This window comes from Cibotium barometz, chromosome 5, assembly GCF_041138505.1.
Source record: "Cibotium barometz isolate CiBa-2024 chromosome 5, ASM4113850v1, whole genome shotgun sequence".
NCBI lineage: Eukaryota > Viridiplantae > Streptophyta > Polypodiopsida > Cyatheales > Cibotiaceae > Cibotium > Cibotium barometz.
The window spans coordinates 29,926,190-29,940,550 of NC_141050.1; the positions used below are offsets into that span (position 1 = coordinate 29,926,190).

Here is a 14,361-nt window from a genome sequence, read left to right on the forward strand (position 1 = left end):
GTAAGGCTGCCTAGCCCAATAACCTCTTAGATGCACTTAGACCCCCTTACTAGTTTGGATTGTATAATATATTGGGTCAAAAATTTACGTAGTTGATAAATTATTGTAAAGATGAGGTGTATAGTGATGAAACTACAAGCAGCTTTATTTTTTGGGCAAGTAGCTCATAAATTATTGAGGCCATGCTTGCATACATAAATGCACCATGTTTTAGGCACTCAATTGTATATGAAAACATACTCACACTTTAGTTCTTTTGATAATCTAAGATATTGACCAAGATGGATCCAAGAGGAGGAATGCGAAGTAAAGTAGGTGCATAGAGATACTCACATTTGAGGGTTTTTTTTTTATAATCTAAGATATTGACCAAGATGGATATAAGAGGAGGATCATGTGAAGTAAAGTAGGTGCACAAAGATCCAAAAAAAATGTTCAAGCAAATTCAGCTTATAAAAAATGGTAGTTGTCTTGAAGAAAAAGGTATGGTTGTGATTCCTTTGATGTTGGGTACCAATTAAGCAGCATTTGAAACAAGTAAGGTAACCCACACACAATTGGTGCAAAAGCTCCATGTTGGGATCGGTTCAAGTGTAAATTCCTTTAAGAGGAGGATCATGTGAAGTAAAGTAGGTGCACAAAGATCCAAAAAAAATGTTCAAGCAAATTCAGCTTATAAAAAATGGTAGTTGTCTTGAAGAAAAAGGTATGGTTGTGATTATCCTTTGATGTTGGGTACTAATTAAGCAGCATTTGAAACAAGTAAGGTAACCCACACACAATTGGTGCAAAAGCTCCATGTTGGGATCGGTTCCACTGTAAATTCCTTTAGAGCAGTTTTGACGACCCATCCCTTTGAAAATTGAGGCGCGATGACTCCATGTGGTGATCATTTCAAGTGTAAACTCCTGTAAAGCACATATGGAACCCATCCTCTTGAAAATTGATGTGATGATCAGTACTTTGGTTGGTGTGATGGCTTGAAATGCAGAGCATGAACATTGAATTTGACTTAGAAGACCATGGTTTGTAATATTTTTGGTAGTTTTGGTCTAGATATAGTCTAATTAAACCTGATATTATTAAACACACACACACACACACACACACACACACACACACACACACACACACACACACACACACAAACTTTTTATATATAGTGAAACCACAAACACACACACACACAAATATGTATATATACATGCATATAGTCCTTCTTTTGTGTGTGTGTGTGTATATATATATTTTATATATAAAATAAAAAAATATAGTATATATATATATTGTGTCTATATATAGATAGAGATTTATATATATATATATAGAGAGAGAGAGAGAGAGAATGTAAATAAATAAAGATAATATAGATATAAATATCCAAATCCATGCCATTTCATATTCCCTATATATAGTAGTTTGACATTACTAAAATAGACCATAATATATATGTAGGATATCATGAGGTCATTGTAAAAAGCAGCTTTTAGAAATTTAAAGGTTTTCTTGGCAGGAGGAGTCGGGATGACGTGGCTAACCCTGCGCACGTGGACTAGTTGAGCAACGAAGCACAGAAGAAGAGGTACCTGGCCTATACGGTTTACGAATTAAGGGGGCCGGACACCGTATTGGCAGGGGAATGGCGAGATCGTATTTACATTCGTATCCGTATCGGTATCGGTATTGGTATCGGTATTCGTAGCATCTCTCTTTCTCGCGCGGAGAAGGGGAAAACAGAAAAACAGGGGAATGCCCATTTGAGAATCGTCGCTTTTCTCTCCCTTTTGCCATGTGATTTTGTTTTGTTTTGCTTTTTTTTTTTTTTTTTTTTTTTTTTTTGCGTTTCCCTGCTCCCTCTGTACGCTCCAATCTGCTTTTCTGATGGTTCACAATCAAACCTCCGAATTGCTTTTTTCTCTCTTGCTTTTCCGGCAGTTTTCCTCTCAATCTCTGCCAAAAATGCAGCCTCTCGGCCCCGGCCGATTGGGTTTGCTTTTGGGCGAAGCCGCCCAATCCGGATTCCAGCTTTTTCCGAGTGGTGTTTCAGCTACATTCTTGAAGGCAAGATCTTAAAAGGGACTTTTGGGTTGTCTTAAGGAGGGTTTTATGTTAATGTGCCCGCATCAACACAAGCAAGCAAAGATGTTGGACAGTAATAATAAAGCTGGAGGGGGTGCAGGCCTGCCCTCTTTCCACCAGGCATCAGCAGCAGCCGTAGCCGTGCCTCCAAGGGAGCGTTTCTATGTGGAGTTAAAGCCCGGAGAGACAACCTTTGTTTCATGGAAGAAGCTTCTAAAGGACTCTCAGAAGACAGCATGGGCTCCCTCCCCTTCGTCTGAAGCTCCTATTGGCGCCCACCCTGCCCTTGAAGCCCGCATTGCTCCTGAGGTAAGGGCCCCTTCATTATCATATATTTAGGGTTAGACAGAGAATCGAATATGATCATACAGGTCCTTATATATATAGATACAGGTCCTTATATATATAGTCAGGTTTAGACAGCAAATTGAATGCAAAATCCAGTTGAGCGCATGGCTATGCAAGGGTCCTCTATATAGTTACAGAAAATCTGATTCAATATGACATGCTAATCACATATTGATAATGTTAGGCAGGAGACTATATGCTACATAAATTCGATCACATGTTGCTAGCATAGGTTTAAGTAGGTTCAGAATATATGTTACGTTGGTATGATCACATATTGTCAGCAGATTAGGTTCCTTCCCATGTGATGGCCACATAAGCCCCTCTCCCCTATGCCCTGCAGGCGCACCCATATGTATAGCCACAGTTATTGCTTATCTTTCTAACTATACTAATGGCTGTAACGCCTGATTCAGGTTGTAAAAGACAAAGAACCTCTTCCGCCCCCTCCCAACCGCTTCAACTCTGTGATAGAAAAAATCGAGAGGCTATATCAGGTCAGTATTACAGTGATATCTTGTGCCAGCGTACTTACATTGGCTTATGTGCTGTCCTACTCATGTTGTCTTCTGTGCTGGCTTCTTCAGGGAGGTAACAGTGACAATGAGCTGAGCGATTATTTGGACGATGACAAGTACGACACACGAGATTCTTTCATTGATGATGCAGAATTGGTATGTTTTTTTCTTCAATGCCACGAGCCACAGTGATCTTCATTTCTTAGCTCTTTTGTGATTCTGTGGAGTTCATGGATGTATGGCAGGATGATTACTTTTCAGTGGAGGATGCGAAGTTGAAGCATGAGGGTTTCTTTGTGAATAGGGGAAAGCTGGAACAAGAGTAAGTTTTGATATTTACATATCCCTGGTTTGTCTTTGTTGAAGAAATGGTGGTTCTAAGGAAGTTCATAAGCATCATATCTAGGCAGTATATGTTACTGTATACCACTTTGATGCCTGGAGGCTGAGGCCAGTAGTCTCTATTTGCAAGCCATACGAGGCTGGAGCACATATCAGACCTTCTTTATACCTATGCCGGGGTCTGAGAAAGAGCCACACTGGTGGTATGTAATGCCAAATAATCCAATCCTTGTGTCTGGACAATAAAGGCCCGAGTTCATGATATGTGATGTGTTGGAAATGGGCTTTCACATAAAAGTGTGGTTGTGCTCATAGTCGCCAGGTGTTTCATGAAACAAGTTTCATAAACGTTTCATACTTTCTCCAGAAGTTTCGTAAACATTTCATATGGCGGCTGCGGCAGGCGGGGCAGGTTTACAAGGGCCAAAAATACTAGATATTGCTACTACAGCTTCAAGAGCATGTACAACACTCTGATACACTAAAAAACTCCCTGATATGCACTTAAGAATTCGCATACATGTATACAACCTGAGTCTCGAGTCCTGAGTCTTGACTCTTGAGTGCTGACTCCTGAGTATTGCCTCAGACGTGTCACCTATCACGTGTCAGTGTCAAGCATGAAGCATTGTTGTTGAAAGATTTTTTGGACTTGTCACCTGTAGTCAAGAAAAGTTATATCAATTTAAATGAAATCAGTTACCATGCATGATTCGTGAATGATGATGCATATGCCCTCAGACAATGTTCAAAAGTGTCAAAGTTGAAAGACCAATACATCAAATGATATATGCCATATGGCATATCATATATGCTCTGAAGACTGAAATCAAAAAGAGTCAAATAGCTAGCAATCCCAGAGGCTAGTAGCTACTAGCATTGCAAAAGACAAACGATCACAAGTTCTCAAGACTCAATCATCAATGTCTGAGTGATCAAAGAAGATAAAACATGTCTTATACAGAATGATAGAAATAAGTGTCCATGATCCAAGAAATCATGACTCATGACTTGGGAGTCGAGACCAAGCCTCAAGACTTTGTATCCTCTAGGTCTTCCATATCCTCCATGTCCTCATCGTCTGACTCCTCTGATGTCTTTGCCTCAATGCTAGAAGAGGAGGATGCCTCATGGCTCTCATCCGGAACATCCTGAAGCTCTGCAGCCATGTTGGTCTCTGCTACTGCACTGGTACTAGCACTGGCTGCTCCCACATGTGATTGAGTCCTCTAAGTTGGTGCCATCATCTCCTCATAGAGCATGTCATAGATGTCATGCTCATATGGAGGAATCTTAGGAACATCCTTCACCTTCTCGATGTCAATTTTGTCCACGTTCACTTGACGTGGCTTGATGGGGTTGCTTCTTCGCTCGATGAGACGGAGGTTGCAATGAAAATACACCAACCATTCCAATTGAGTAGTGCTCAGTTTGTTTCTCTTCTTTGTATGGAAGAGGGCCCAGGTACTTGAGTTCCTCTCACAAGGACCCTAGCTGCAATCTTGTGAGAGAACTCTAATGACAAAGCATTTTTGTCATTAAGAAGACAAGAAACGCTATAAGTATCATATATGCAATATGTATTATGTTACATGTAATCACGATTCACAAGTTTTAGACTGATGAGGAGTGCTAAGCCCATATTTCTCCCACCAAGAGACACGCTGAAGCTGAGTCTCTCTCGTAACAGCTGTTGCCCAACCAAAAGCACGGCTACCATTGCGAAAAATCAAGAGTTCATCCTCTAGCTGTCTCAAAAGATTAACATCACCTCTTGTCCACTGATTGATGTACTCCTCCTGCCATCCCTCCTCAATCTCCTCATTGTTGTATTGGTCCTCATTGCGCCACAAAGGGTGAAGCTTATGGGCAACCTCATGGATTGGTTTATAGAACCAATCCCATCGACGGTTCCACACCTCTTGAATGTCCTGGACCCTGAAAAACAGCCATGGTATGATTCAAAAAAGGGAAAAAACAGCCATGATTGCATATTGTAAACTTCAAAGTCCATAATGTCATTGGTTACTGCGCATCTGACAAGAGAGTGCATCGGTTAAGTGCTTCATTAATCTTGTCCATGAACTCATATAAGAGTCTAAGAGTGTTGCCTTCCATGTCACCCAATTTTGGCAACATCCTCAATGAGCAAATCCAAGCTATAGGCCAATCCGTGGAAACTCATCCATGAGCATCCTACCCATATATACACAATTAGACCCATTATCTATGACAACCTGCATAATGTTATCCGGACCAATCTCCATCACCACCTCGTGTCCAAGTCAACTCTCTTGTGACAACTGTGGCTCTCAAGAACCATCTATGGCTCTCAAGAACATGGTGCCCTTGCATGAAGACATAAGAATGTTTATAAACATTCCTCTTCCGCACATATGTCCACCCGTTGCATAAAAGAGTGCAACCATACTTTGAAAGAAAGAGAAAACACAAGTTGTAAGCACAAGTACAAACCGTAGAAGGCTGTAGACAGTTGATTATTGCTGAAAATGAGCGCGAGGGAAGCCCGTGGGTGCTTACAAGCATAAGAGACTGTTGCAACAGCCAATGACCTCCGGCAAATATGGAGAAATGAGATAAGATATGAGGAGAAGGGTGTGGACCCTTATATGTCTCTCATATGAGCAACTCGGCCGGCTGCTCTACCGGTACTCTGTGGAATCCACCAAGGGTGTATCCTCCGTCTTGGATAACTTGGCATCGGGATCCATGGGACGAGAGAGGTGTATAGTCTGACAACCCATAAATATCCCCATTAGAAAGAAGCACATAGAGATTGTTAGCAGTCATCTCCTGTCTGTACCCATAGTTGCATTCAAACGCGTTTGATACGCGAAGCAAACGTTTACAAACGTTTGAAAAAAAAAACGTTTGAAAAAAATTTCAAACGTGGACTTTTTTGGGGGTTTTTTTTAACGCTTCGTCGCCCATCGCATCTCTTGCGCCCCCGCCCACCGTCTCTCTCTATTTCGCCCCGCCCATCGTGTCAAGGGAGTCGAGCGTATCTCTCTTGCAAGTTGCGCCCACTCTCTCTCGAGTGACGAATCTGCCCGCCCATCGTGTCTTGAGTCTAGACTCTCTCGAGTCTCTCTCTTGCTCGACTGTGCAGGCACAGCAGGTTGAGGCAGCCCTGCACAGTGCACACAGCCGGGCAGCCCATCTCTCTCTCTTGCGTGATTGTGCAGGCACAGCAGGCTGAGGCAGCCCTGCACAGTGCACACAGCCCATCTCTCTCTCTTGCGTGACTGTGCAGGCACAGCAGGCTGAGTCAGCCCTGCACACAGTGCACATAGCCCATCGATTCTCGAGCAGCAGTCTTTCTCTACTGAAATTTGAAGGCCCAGCACTGCCACTCGCCAGCAAGCAGCAGCAAGCACCTTCCACTGGTGGGACTCAGCAGGTGGGAGTCGGGACTCGGGACGAATATACAGGTAAGTTGGTAACAGGGTTTTAACTTGTGCAAATGGGACGAAAGCGCAAAGCTGAATGGGAGCATGTGTCCATTTTGAAAACAACTGAAAAAGGCCAGACTACATGTAGATGCAAATATTGTGGGCACACTTGGGATGGTGGTCCATCGCGAATAAGGGCACATATTCTTGGTTTATCAGGTCATGGTGTGGGAAAATGTAATGCTGCACCCCAAAATGTAAAAGATGTATGTCGCAGATTGCATGTGGGTGGAGTGCAAGACTCCATGGCAAACATTGATGCATGCGTATCTGATTTGGGAGAGGCTTCTCATGGTAGTGTCGATGTACATGCATCAAATGTTGCAAGTGGTATTGGGCCTTCTAGCTCTCAACAGCACGTGAGCAGAAAGAAGGTGTCAAAGACACAGGGTGCTCTAGCTAAAGCTTGGGATGTACAAGCACGAAAAGAGGCAAACATTGCTCTTCGTCGCTTCTTCTATGCGGAAGATGTTCCTTTTTGGAAAGTTAGAAGCCCATATTTTCTTGACATGGTGAAGGCAATTGGGCAAGTTGGGCCAAGCTATAAGCCTCCCTCATATAACAGCTTGCGTACAAAAGAGCTTGTGGATGAAGTCAAATGCGTTGATCGTGACTTGCTAGACATTAGAGAAAAGTGGAAGAGATATGGATGCAGCATTGTTTGTGATGGATGGTCAGATGCAAGGCGCAGGCCAATTATCAATGTAATGGCTACATCCATATATGGGTCTGTTTTCATAAAAGCAGTTGATACAAGTGGGGAGTTCAAATCTGGCGAGTATATTTTTGGCATCTTGAAAGATGTAATCCTTGATATTGGCCCCGATTATGTAGTGCAGGTGTGTATGGATAATGCCTCAAATTGTTTGCGGGCTGGTGATTTGATCGAGCAAGAGTGGCCTAACATCTTCTTCACTAGATGCACTTGTCATTGTTTGGATCTATTGTTGGAAGATATTGGCAAGCTTCAATGGATTGCTCCTATTTTGGCTCAAGCAAATCTAATTGTGACATTTGTTACACGGAAGCACACAATCTTGGCTTTGTATCGTCAATTTAGTAAAAAGGAATTATTGAAGCCATCGATGACGCGCTTTGCTTACTCTTTTATAATGCTGGTGAATTTATTGGATGACAGATGCTACAATGGGTTGCGTCGTATGGTTGTTAGTGAAGCTTGGACAAGGAAAAAGGTCTCACGTACCGTGAAAGGCTTGGATGTGGCTAACATTATATTGGGTGCAAGCTTTTGGCAGGAGGCTAAAGTGATTGTGAAAATTTGTGCACCTATTTTAAAGATCCTTCGTCTTGCAGATAGAGAAGGCGCCACCATGGGTCTCATGTATGAGATGACAGATCGCATGGTTGAGAAGCTGCAGGTTGTAGGAGGAGTGGATGCAAATAAACTGCAAGACATTAAGAATCTTAGTGTGGATAGGTGGGATATGATGCATTCACCTTTACATGCTGCAGCCTATGTTTTGCATCCTATTTGGAGAGCTAAGAATCCTGGTGGTGACAGAGAGGTGCATGAAGGTTGGATGACTGTCATGGAGAGATATACAAAATATGATGTGGATATGCAAGGTGTTCTATGTGATGAACTTGACACTTATAAGTCCGAAGCAGGTGCATTTGCTCGTGCTGTGGCTAGAGATGAGAAAAGAATGCATCAAGCTGTCAAATGGTGGGAAACATTTGGGGCCCAGACACCCAAATTGCAACAGCTGGCTATAAGGGTGCTCTCACAAGGGACTTGTGCCTCCCCATGTGAGAGAAATTGGAGCACATTCTCTCTTATCCAAACAAAGAGAAGGAACAAGTTGCTTCCAAAAAGAACAGAGCATCTTGTATACATTCACACCAACCTTCGCCTTATCAACAAGATCAAGCAAGGAGGCTACGAAAAGATGGAGGTCACATTGGAAATGATTAACAAGGAGAATGATGATGATAGATTTCTTGCATTGCAAGAGACACAAGAAGAGGAGCAAGAGGATGTTGTAGCCTCATTATCGCATACGGGGGCAAGCAGAAGTGATATCGTTGGCACCAGTTCCCTTGGTGAGCATGATGATGATGATGATGATGATGATGATGATGACGATGATGATGATGATGATGAGGAGGAGGAGGAAGAAGGGGAGGATGACTCTATTTCAGAGAATGATCTATCATGATTCATTTAGGTGAAGACTCGCGTAGAGTCTAGTTTGTATGAGTCATGACCATCTCCCCTTCCTTCCTTGTTGTTTAGTTCTGTAGTTGCCAGGGCAGTTTTTACCTTCTTTAGGAGGGGTTTTTTCCCCTGGCTTTATCATTTTGTATCAGCTGGCTTTTGTTCTCTAGAGTCTAGACTCTACACTAGTCACTCTAGAGTCTACACTGCAGTTTGAACTTTGCGCAGTGCACAATGCGCATTTCAATTTTCAATTTTCATTTGCTTCAATTCAATTGCTAGTTTTGAGGTGCTTCATGTTATGATGTTTTAATGTTCAAGTAAATATGGATTTGTTTAAAAAATGCTAAAAAATTAGGGTTGCGTTTGATTCAGGTCAAGGGTTTGAATCAAACTCGTATCATACTTTCATACTCGTTCGCGTTTGACGTTTGATTGACGTTTGAAAAAACTATGTCTGTACCATATTACTCGGTAGGGAGTGAGGGCCTTTGTTGTGGGTGTGCCTGCCCGGTTAGGAGTTTCTCAATTTTTCCTCATTGTCCATATATTTCCGAGTTTTTTTGCTAGTCGTGGGGGGACCCTATTGAGTTTGTCGACTGTTTATCTCTTGGCCGACTTGTCTTGTTGTTGGCCGACCTGTTATGTGTTGGCCGAATGGAGTCTCTGCTGGCCGCCGACGGGATAATATCCAGTCGTGGGCTGGTCTAGGGACTGTCGGCCTGTTTTGCAGTGGCCGACCAGCAGCCCAGGGTGGTATATATACCACCCTTGCCCCCACACTTCTTCTTGTACCGATTTCTGGTGTATATAGTAGATATTATACCCTTCTCCTCTTTTTCATTTCTGTACTTCTGCTCTCAGTACTTTGTCTCATTTCCGTTGCCCATTTTGACATGGTATCAGAGCCCCAGGTGGCTTGAAGATTATGAGACGGTGAGAGCATTCGGGACTGCTGTGTTTTGGTGCTGATTGGAGTATTGTTGGGCTGTTCGGGACGTGGAGAAGGAGGTAGAAGGCTGCATCACTGCTGGACAGCCACTTTGCATTTATTTGCAGCCTCTTCTTCATTTTTTTCCCCACCCACCCTCCCTTCACAAGACCAAGTAAACCCCCGAGATGGCAGATTTGCTCGAGATGGCAGAGAAACATGTGACCCTCCCGACGTTCCCAGTGGACGGACAGTTGGACGGGAACAACTATGGCATATGGAAGGTAATGATGGAGTCTGTCTTGAAGTCTTTTGATTTGGTTGATTTCATTGTGGTTGGAGTTTCAAGGCGAGAGTTGGAGGAGGAGGAGATTTCACTATCCACTAAGAAAGAGCGGGAGGCTTAGGCATAGTTGTGGGATTGTGTCAATGCCCGTTTGCGTTCTTTCATCTTCCTTAATCGCACGCCCCAAGTGATCAAACACATCAAACACATGAGAGGGATTTGGCAGCACTTGGCTTCTTTGTACAACATGGTATCGCCCATGAAGAGAATTTCCTTGGAAGTGCAGATGCGAGTGATCAATCCTGCAAAGTTTTCAACGATGTGTGAGCACATCAACAAACTCCAGGCTCTTCAAAAGGAGGTTCTTCAGGCTGGGAAGGAGATTTCTTTAGAGGATATGGCCATCACTTTGTTGTCTCATCTATCCCCTTAGTACTCAGCTTTCTATTCTTCTTTGATCACCAGTGGGAGGCTCAACACCATTACATGGGAGGAGCTTGTGCCGATGGTTTTGGACCAAAAAGAGGTGTTTTTGAACCCTCCACAGGGCGAAGGTTCTGAGGCTTTGACTGGCTAGCAGTGGAAGGGCCGCAACAAGAAGAAGAAGAAGAAGAAGGACAAAGGGAAGTCTTCACCGGCGAAGTCTTCTAAGCGTGATGGTTTGAAGGCCGAGCAGACCTGTAATTATTATGGCCAGAAGGGTCATTATTGGAGGAAATGTCCTCAGCGGAGCACTGAGAAAGGTGCTGATTCATCAGCTGCAGCCGCAAAGATTCTAGCTTTTGTGCACTTGGAGATTATGGACACTGGCGCTTCATCTTCTTCGAGCAGGGATTCGGTTGGTCTCACCGTTGGGGATACTCGGGAGTGGATTCTAGACAGTGGTGCTTCCATGCACATGACTCCATCCCGAGAGTTGTTACAGGATCTTCGAAGGCAAATAGGTCACATCTTTATTGGTGACAAATCCACTATCCCGATTCACAGTGAGGGCAGGTTGGAGATCATTCCCGAGGGCAGAGGGGGGAAGCATTCCTCCTGGGTTCTTTATGTTCCATCTCTTGGTTTTCACCTTTTGTCAGTGCATGAGGTTTGCAAGACTAGCATGCGGGTGGAGTTTGATGAGCATTTTGTTGCTCTCTGGGACAAAGGAACAGGCCAGGTTGTTTGGGAAGATGGAGTGGAGAATGGGATTTACAAACTCTCAGCACTCTCTTCTCTTACAGGTACTGAGCTCTGCGATTTGTGGCATTTCCGTTTTGGTCTTTTCTGAAGTAGGCTACTAGGTGGGCTTCGAAACCATTGGACTTGGTACACACTGACTTGTGTGGACCTATGCAGACCCCATCTTTGGGAGGCTCTTTGTATTTCATGTTGCTTGTGGATGATTGTAGCAGGTTCACATGGGTTTACTTTCTCTCATAGAAGGACAATTCCTTTGCTCGGTTCAAGGATTGGCATGTTACGGTGGAAAAGGAGTTTGGATTGCACGTGAAGACTGTTCGAGCTGACAAAGGAGGGGAGTTTTCTTCTAATGCTTTTGTGCGGTTTTGTGCAGAGCATGGCATCAAGCGGGAGCGGGCCAATACAGGATTGCCTTTTGAGAATGGAGTAGTTGATCGAAAGAACAGGACCCTGGCGGAGATAGCGAGGACGATGTTGGAGCATCGTGATCTTCCTCGTCCACTTTGGGGAGAGGCTGTGGCTACATTTGAGGCTTATTTTGGCAGGAAACCAGATGTTTCCGATTTTCGTGTTTTTGGGAGTGATGCCTATGTTCACATACCAAAGAAGTAGAGGGGGAAGCTTGACTCAAAGCTTTCCAAGAAGCATGTTTTTGTGGGATACAACTCTCTTTTCAAAGGCTAAAGGTTATATGACCCAGAGCGGAATGAGGTTGTTGTCAGCAGAGATGCTAATCTTTGATGAGCATGTTCCAGCTTTCACTGCTGAGGAGCCACCACTTATTTCAACTAGCTAGCCTCATTCCGTTGTAGAGGTTGAGCCCGAGGTTGGAGATGAGCCACAACAGCAGGATGCTCCATGTTTTGTTCGAGTACCAAAGTGGTTGTTGGATACCATTCGGGAGTTAGGTGTTACGAAGTATCCCTCCGAGTGGGCCACGGAGGATAGACCTCGACGATCGCACAGAGTTCATGATAAAAGGCAATTAGAGGAGCTTTTAGAGGTGAACTATGCATTGATGTCTCGTATCATTCAGGACAAAGAGCCTACTTCAGTTAAGGAAGCTCTTTCCCAGGAGAGTTGGAGCAAAGCAAGTGGAACTTGAAGCCATAGAGAAGAATAAAACTTGGGAGTTGGTTCCAAGGCTGTCAAAACGGTCAGTCATTGGTGTCAAGTGGGTCTACAAGACCAAGTATATGTCTGATGGGTCGGCAACGCCAGACTTGTGGCTAAGGGCTATGCTCAGCGGCTTGACATCGACTATGAGGACACTTTTGCAATGACAGCTAGGATGACCACGATTCGGACAATTCTTACGCTTGCCTCTTCTCAGCAATGGCCGGTGTATTAGATGGATGTAAATCTGCGTTCCTAAATGGTGACTTGTAAGAGGAAGTGTATGTTGAGCAACCACCAAGCTTTGAGGTTCTTGGATCAAAAGGTATGGTTTACAGGCTACGAAAGGCCTTGTATGGGCTTAAACAGGCTCCCAGGGTTTGGAACCAAAAGATTGATTCTTTCTTTCTTAGAAAGGGTTTCCAGAGATCAGTTGCAGATCCAAACTTGTATTCTTATTCTTGCTGGCGGTCATGTGGAGCACATAGCTATGATGAAGGTTGCCTTGTCAAAGGAGTTTGAGGTGATGGATTTAGGCTTATTCCATTTCTTTTTGGGACTGGAGATTTGGCAGACCTAGAGGGGGGGTTCTTTGTTTCTCAGCAGAAGCGGTGTGTTCATGAGTTGCTGGAGGCCTTTGGGATGGAGAACTGCAAGCCTATTTCATCTCCGATGGACCCGAATACCAAACTTACAGTACATGATCCTTGTGAGCAGGTTGATGCCTCCTTGTATCGGAAGCTTGTTGGTTCATTGATTTGGTTGCTGAATACGAGATTGGACTTGAGTTTTCTAGTGGGGTTGTTGAGCTTATTTTTCAGAGAGGGATTCAGACCACTCACACGGGTGATACAGTTTGAGGATCAGAGGTGCTTGGGCATGTACTTGATGGAGCTCAGACGACACAGGGATGTAGTGTTGAGGTAGCATGTTGAGAGACAGCCCCGGCTCCGATAGGATACCTCACAGAGAGCCATCATAGATTTCTTTGTGGTACACACATCCACATCGGAATCCACTGCCCACAACAGTTCCTCTACTACGACATCAGAGCCCACCATCCGTAACCACGCTCCAGCTCCACGCCCCAGAGGAGTTCTTAGCGAGAGAGCTCGATCCATTTTGCGAGCCAGACATCCCCAACCCAGAGCATCAGGACCCTCCACCACAAAGAGACGGATTCGTGATGTTCTCCGCCGACATAACACGCTCCCATCACAGGGGCCTGACATTCACTCCACCATCAGATCGGTTTTGGCCGAGGCGGGTATCGTCATTAGTTGATCATAGCATATCTCCCTCTACAAAGGATCATTTGTTGATCACATGTACTGTCAAATGTTTTCATTGTACTTTTTCTTTTAGTTTTCCATGGCTCAGTATATCCACGGTACTGTTGTATTACTTTGGTCTCATAGAGCCTTGGGGTCTTCCATAGATGTTAATATAACTTTCTTTCTTTCATTCCTCCTCCTCCTCCTCCTCTCTCCCCCAATTTCTCACAAATTTTCCCAATATTCCCAATTCCCTAAATTCTCAATTTCCCAATTTCTCATAAATCCCCAATTTCTCACGAGTCACAATTCCACAACTCCCCAATTGCCTAATTGTGACCACAATTGCCTAAGCTTTTACCATATTTTAAGTGCCTAGCTAGCACTAGGTAGGCCTACAAATGATTTTACAAACTACAAGTTCTAAACCATTTTATTGTATTTATATAGAAAAAACTACGAAACCTCCGGCGTTCTTAGTTGAAAGACCAAACGTTTTGTCCCGAAATCTTAAAAACCCCGAAACGTCAAAAACTCTGGAACATTTCTGGTGACTATGGGCCATCTGAAGTGTGTAGCCAAAGCCAAAACAATCTTGATGGTGGTATACCTGGCTGTAGGAGCAAATGT

General features: G+C 43.9%; 2 protein-coding genes across 2 annotated transcripts in view; both read left to right on the forward strand.

The window, feature by feature from the left end:
- Positions 1-1,471: 1,471 nt before the first annotated feature.
- Positions 1,472-14,361, forward strand: part of LOC147638339 (ubinuclein-1-like) — a 41,249-nt gene continuing 28,359 nt past the window's right edge. The window contains exons 1-4 of the mRNA XM_086798265.1: positions 1,472-2,388; positions 2,844-2,924; positions 3,015-3,101; positions 3,191-3,267. Of these exons, the coding sequence (XP_086654391.1) occupies positions 2,107-2,388; positions 2,844-2,924; positions 3,015-3,101; positions 3,191-3,267 (527 nt within the window). The 5' untranslated portion in view covers positions 1,472-2,106. The remainder of the gene's footprint in view (positions 2,389-2,843; positions 2,925-3,014; positions 3,102-3,190; positions 3,268-14,361) is intronic.
- On the forward strand, positions 6,636-9,048 carry LOC147638340 (uncharacterized). The gene has a single exon (XM_086798266.1). The coding sequence runs from the start codon at positions 6,772-6,774 to the stop codon at positions 8,938-8,940; it is 2,169 nt and encodes a 722-aa protein (XP_086654392.1). The 5' UTR covers positions 6,636-6,771; the 3' UTR covers positions 8,941-9,048.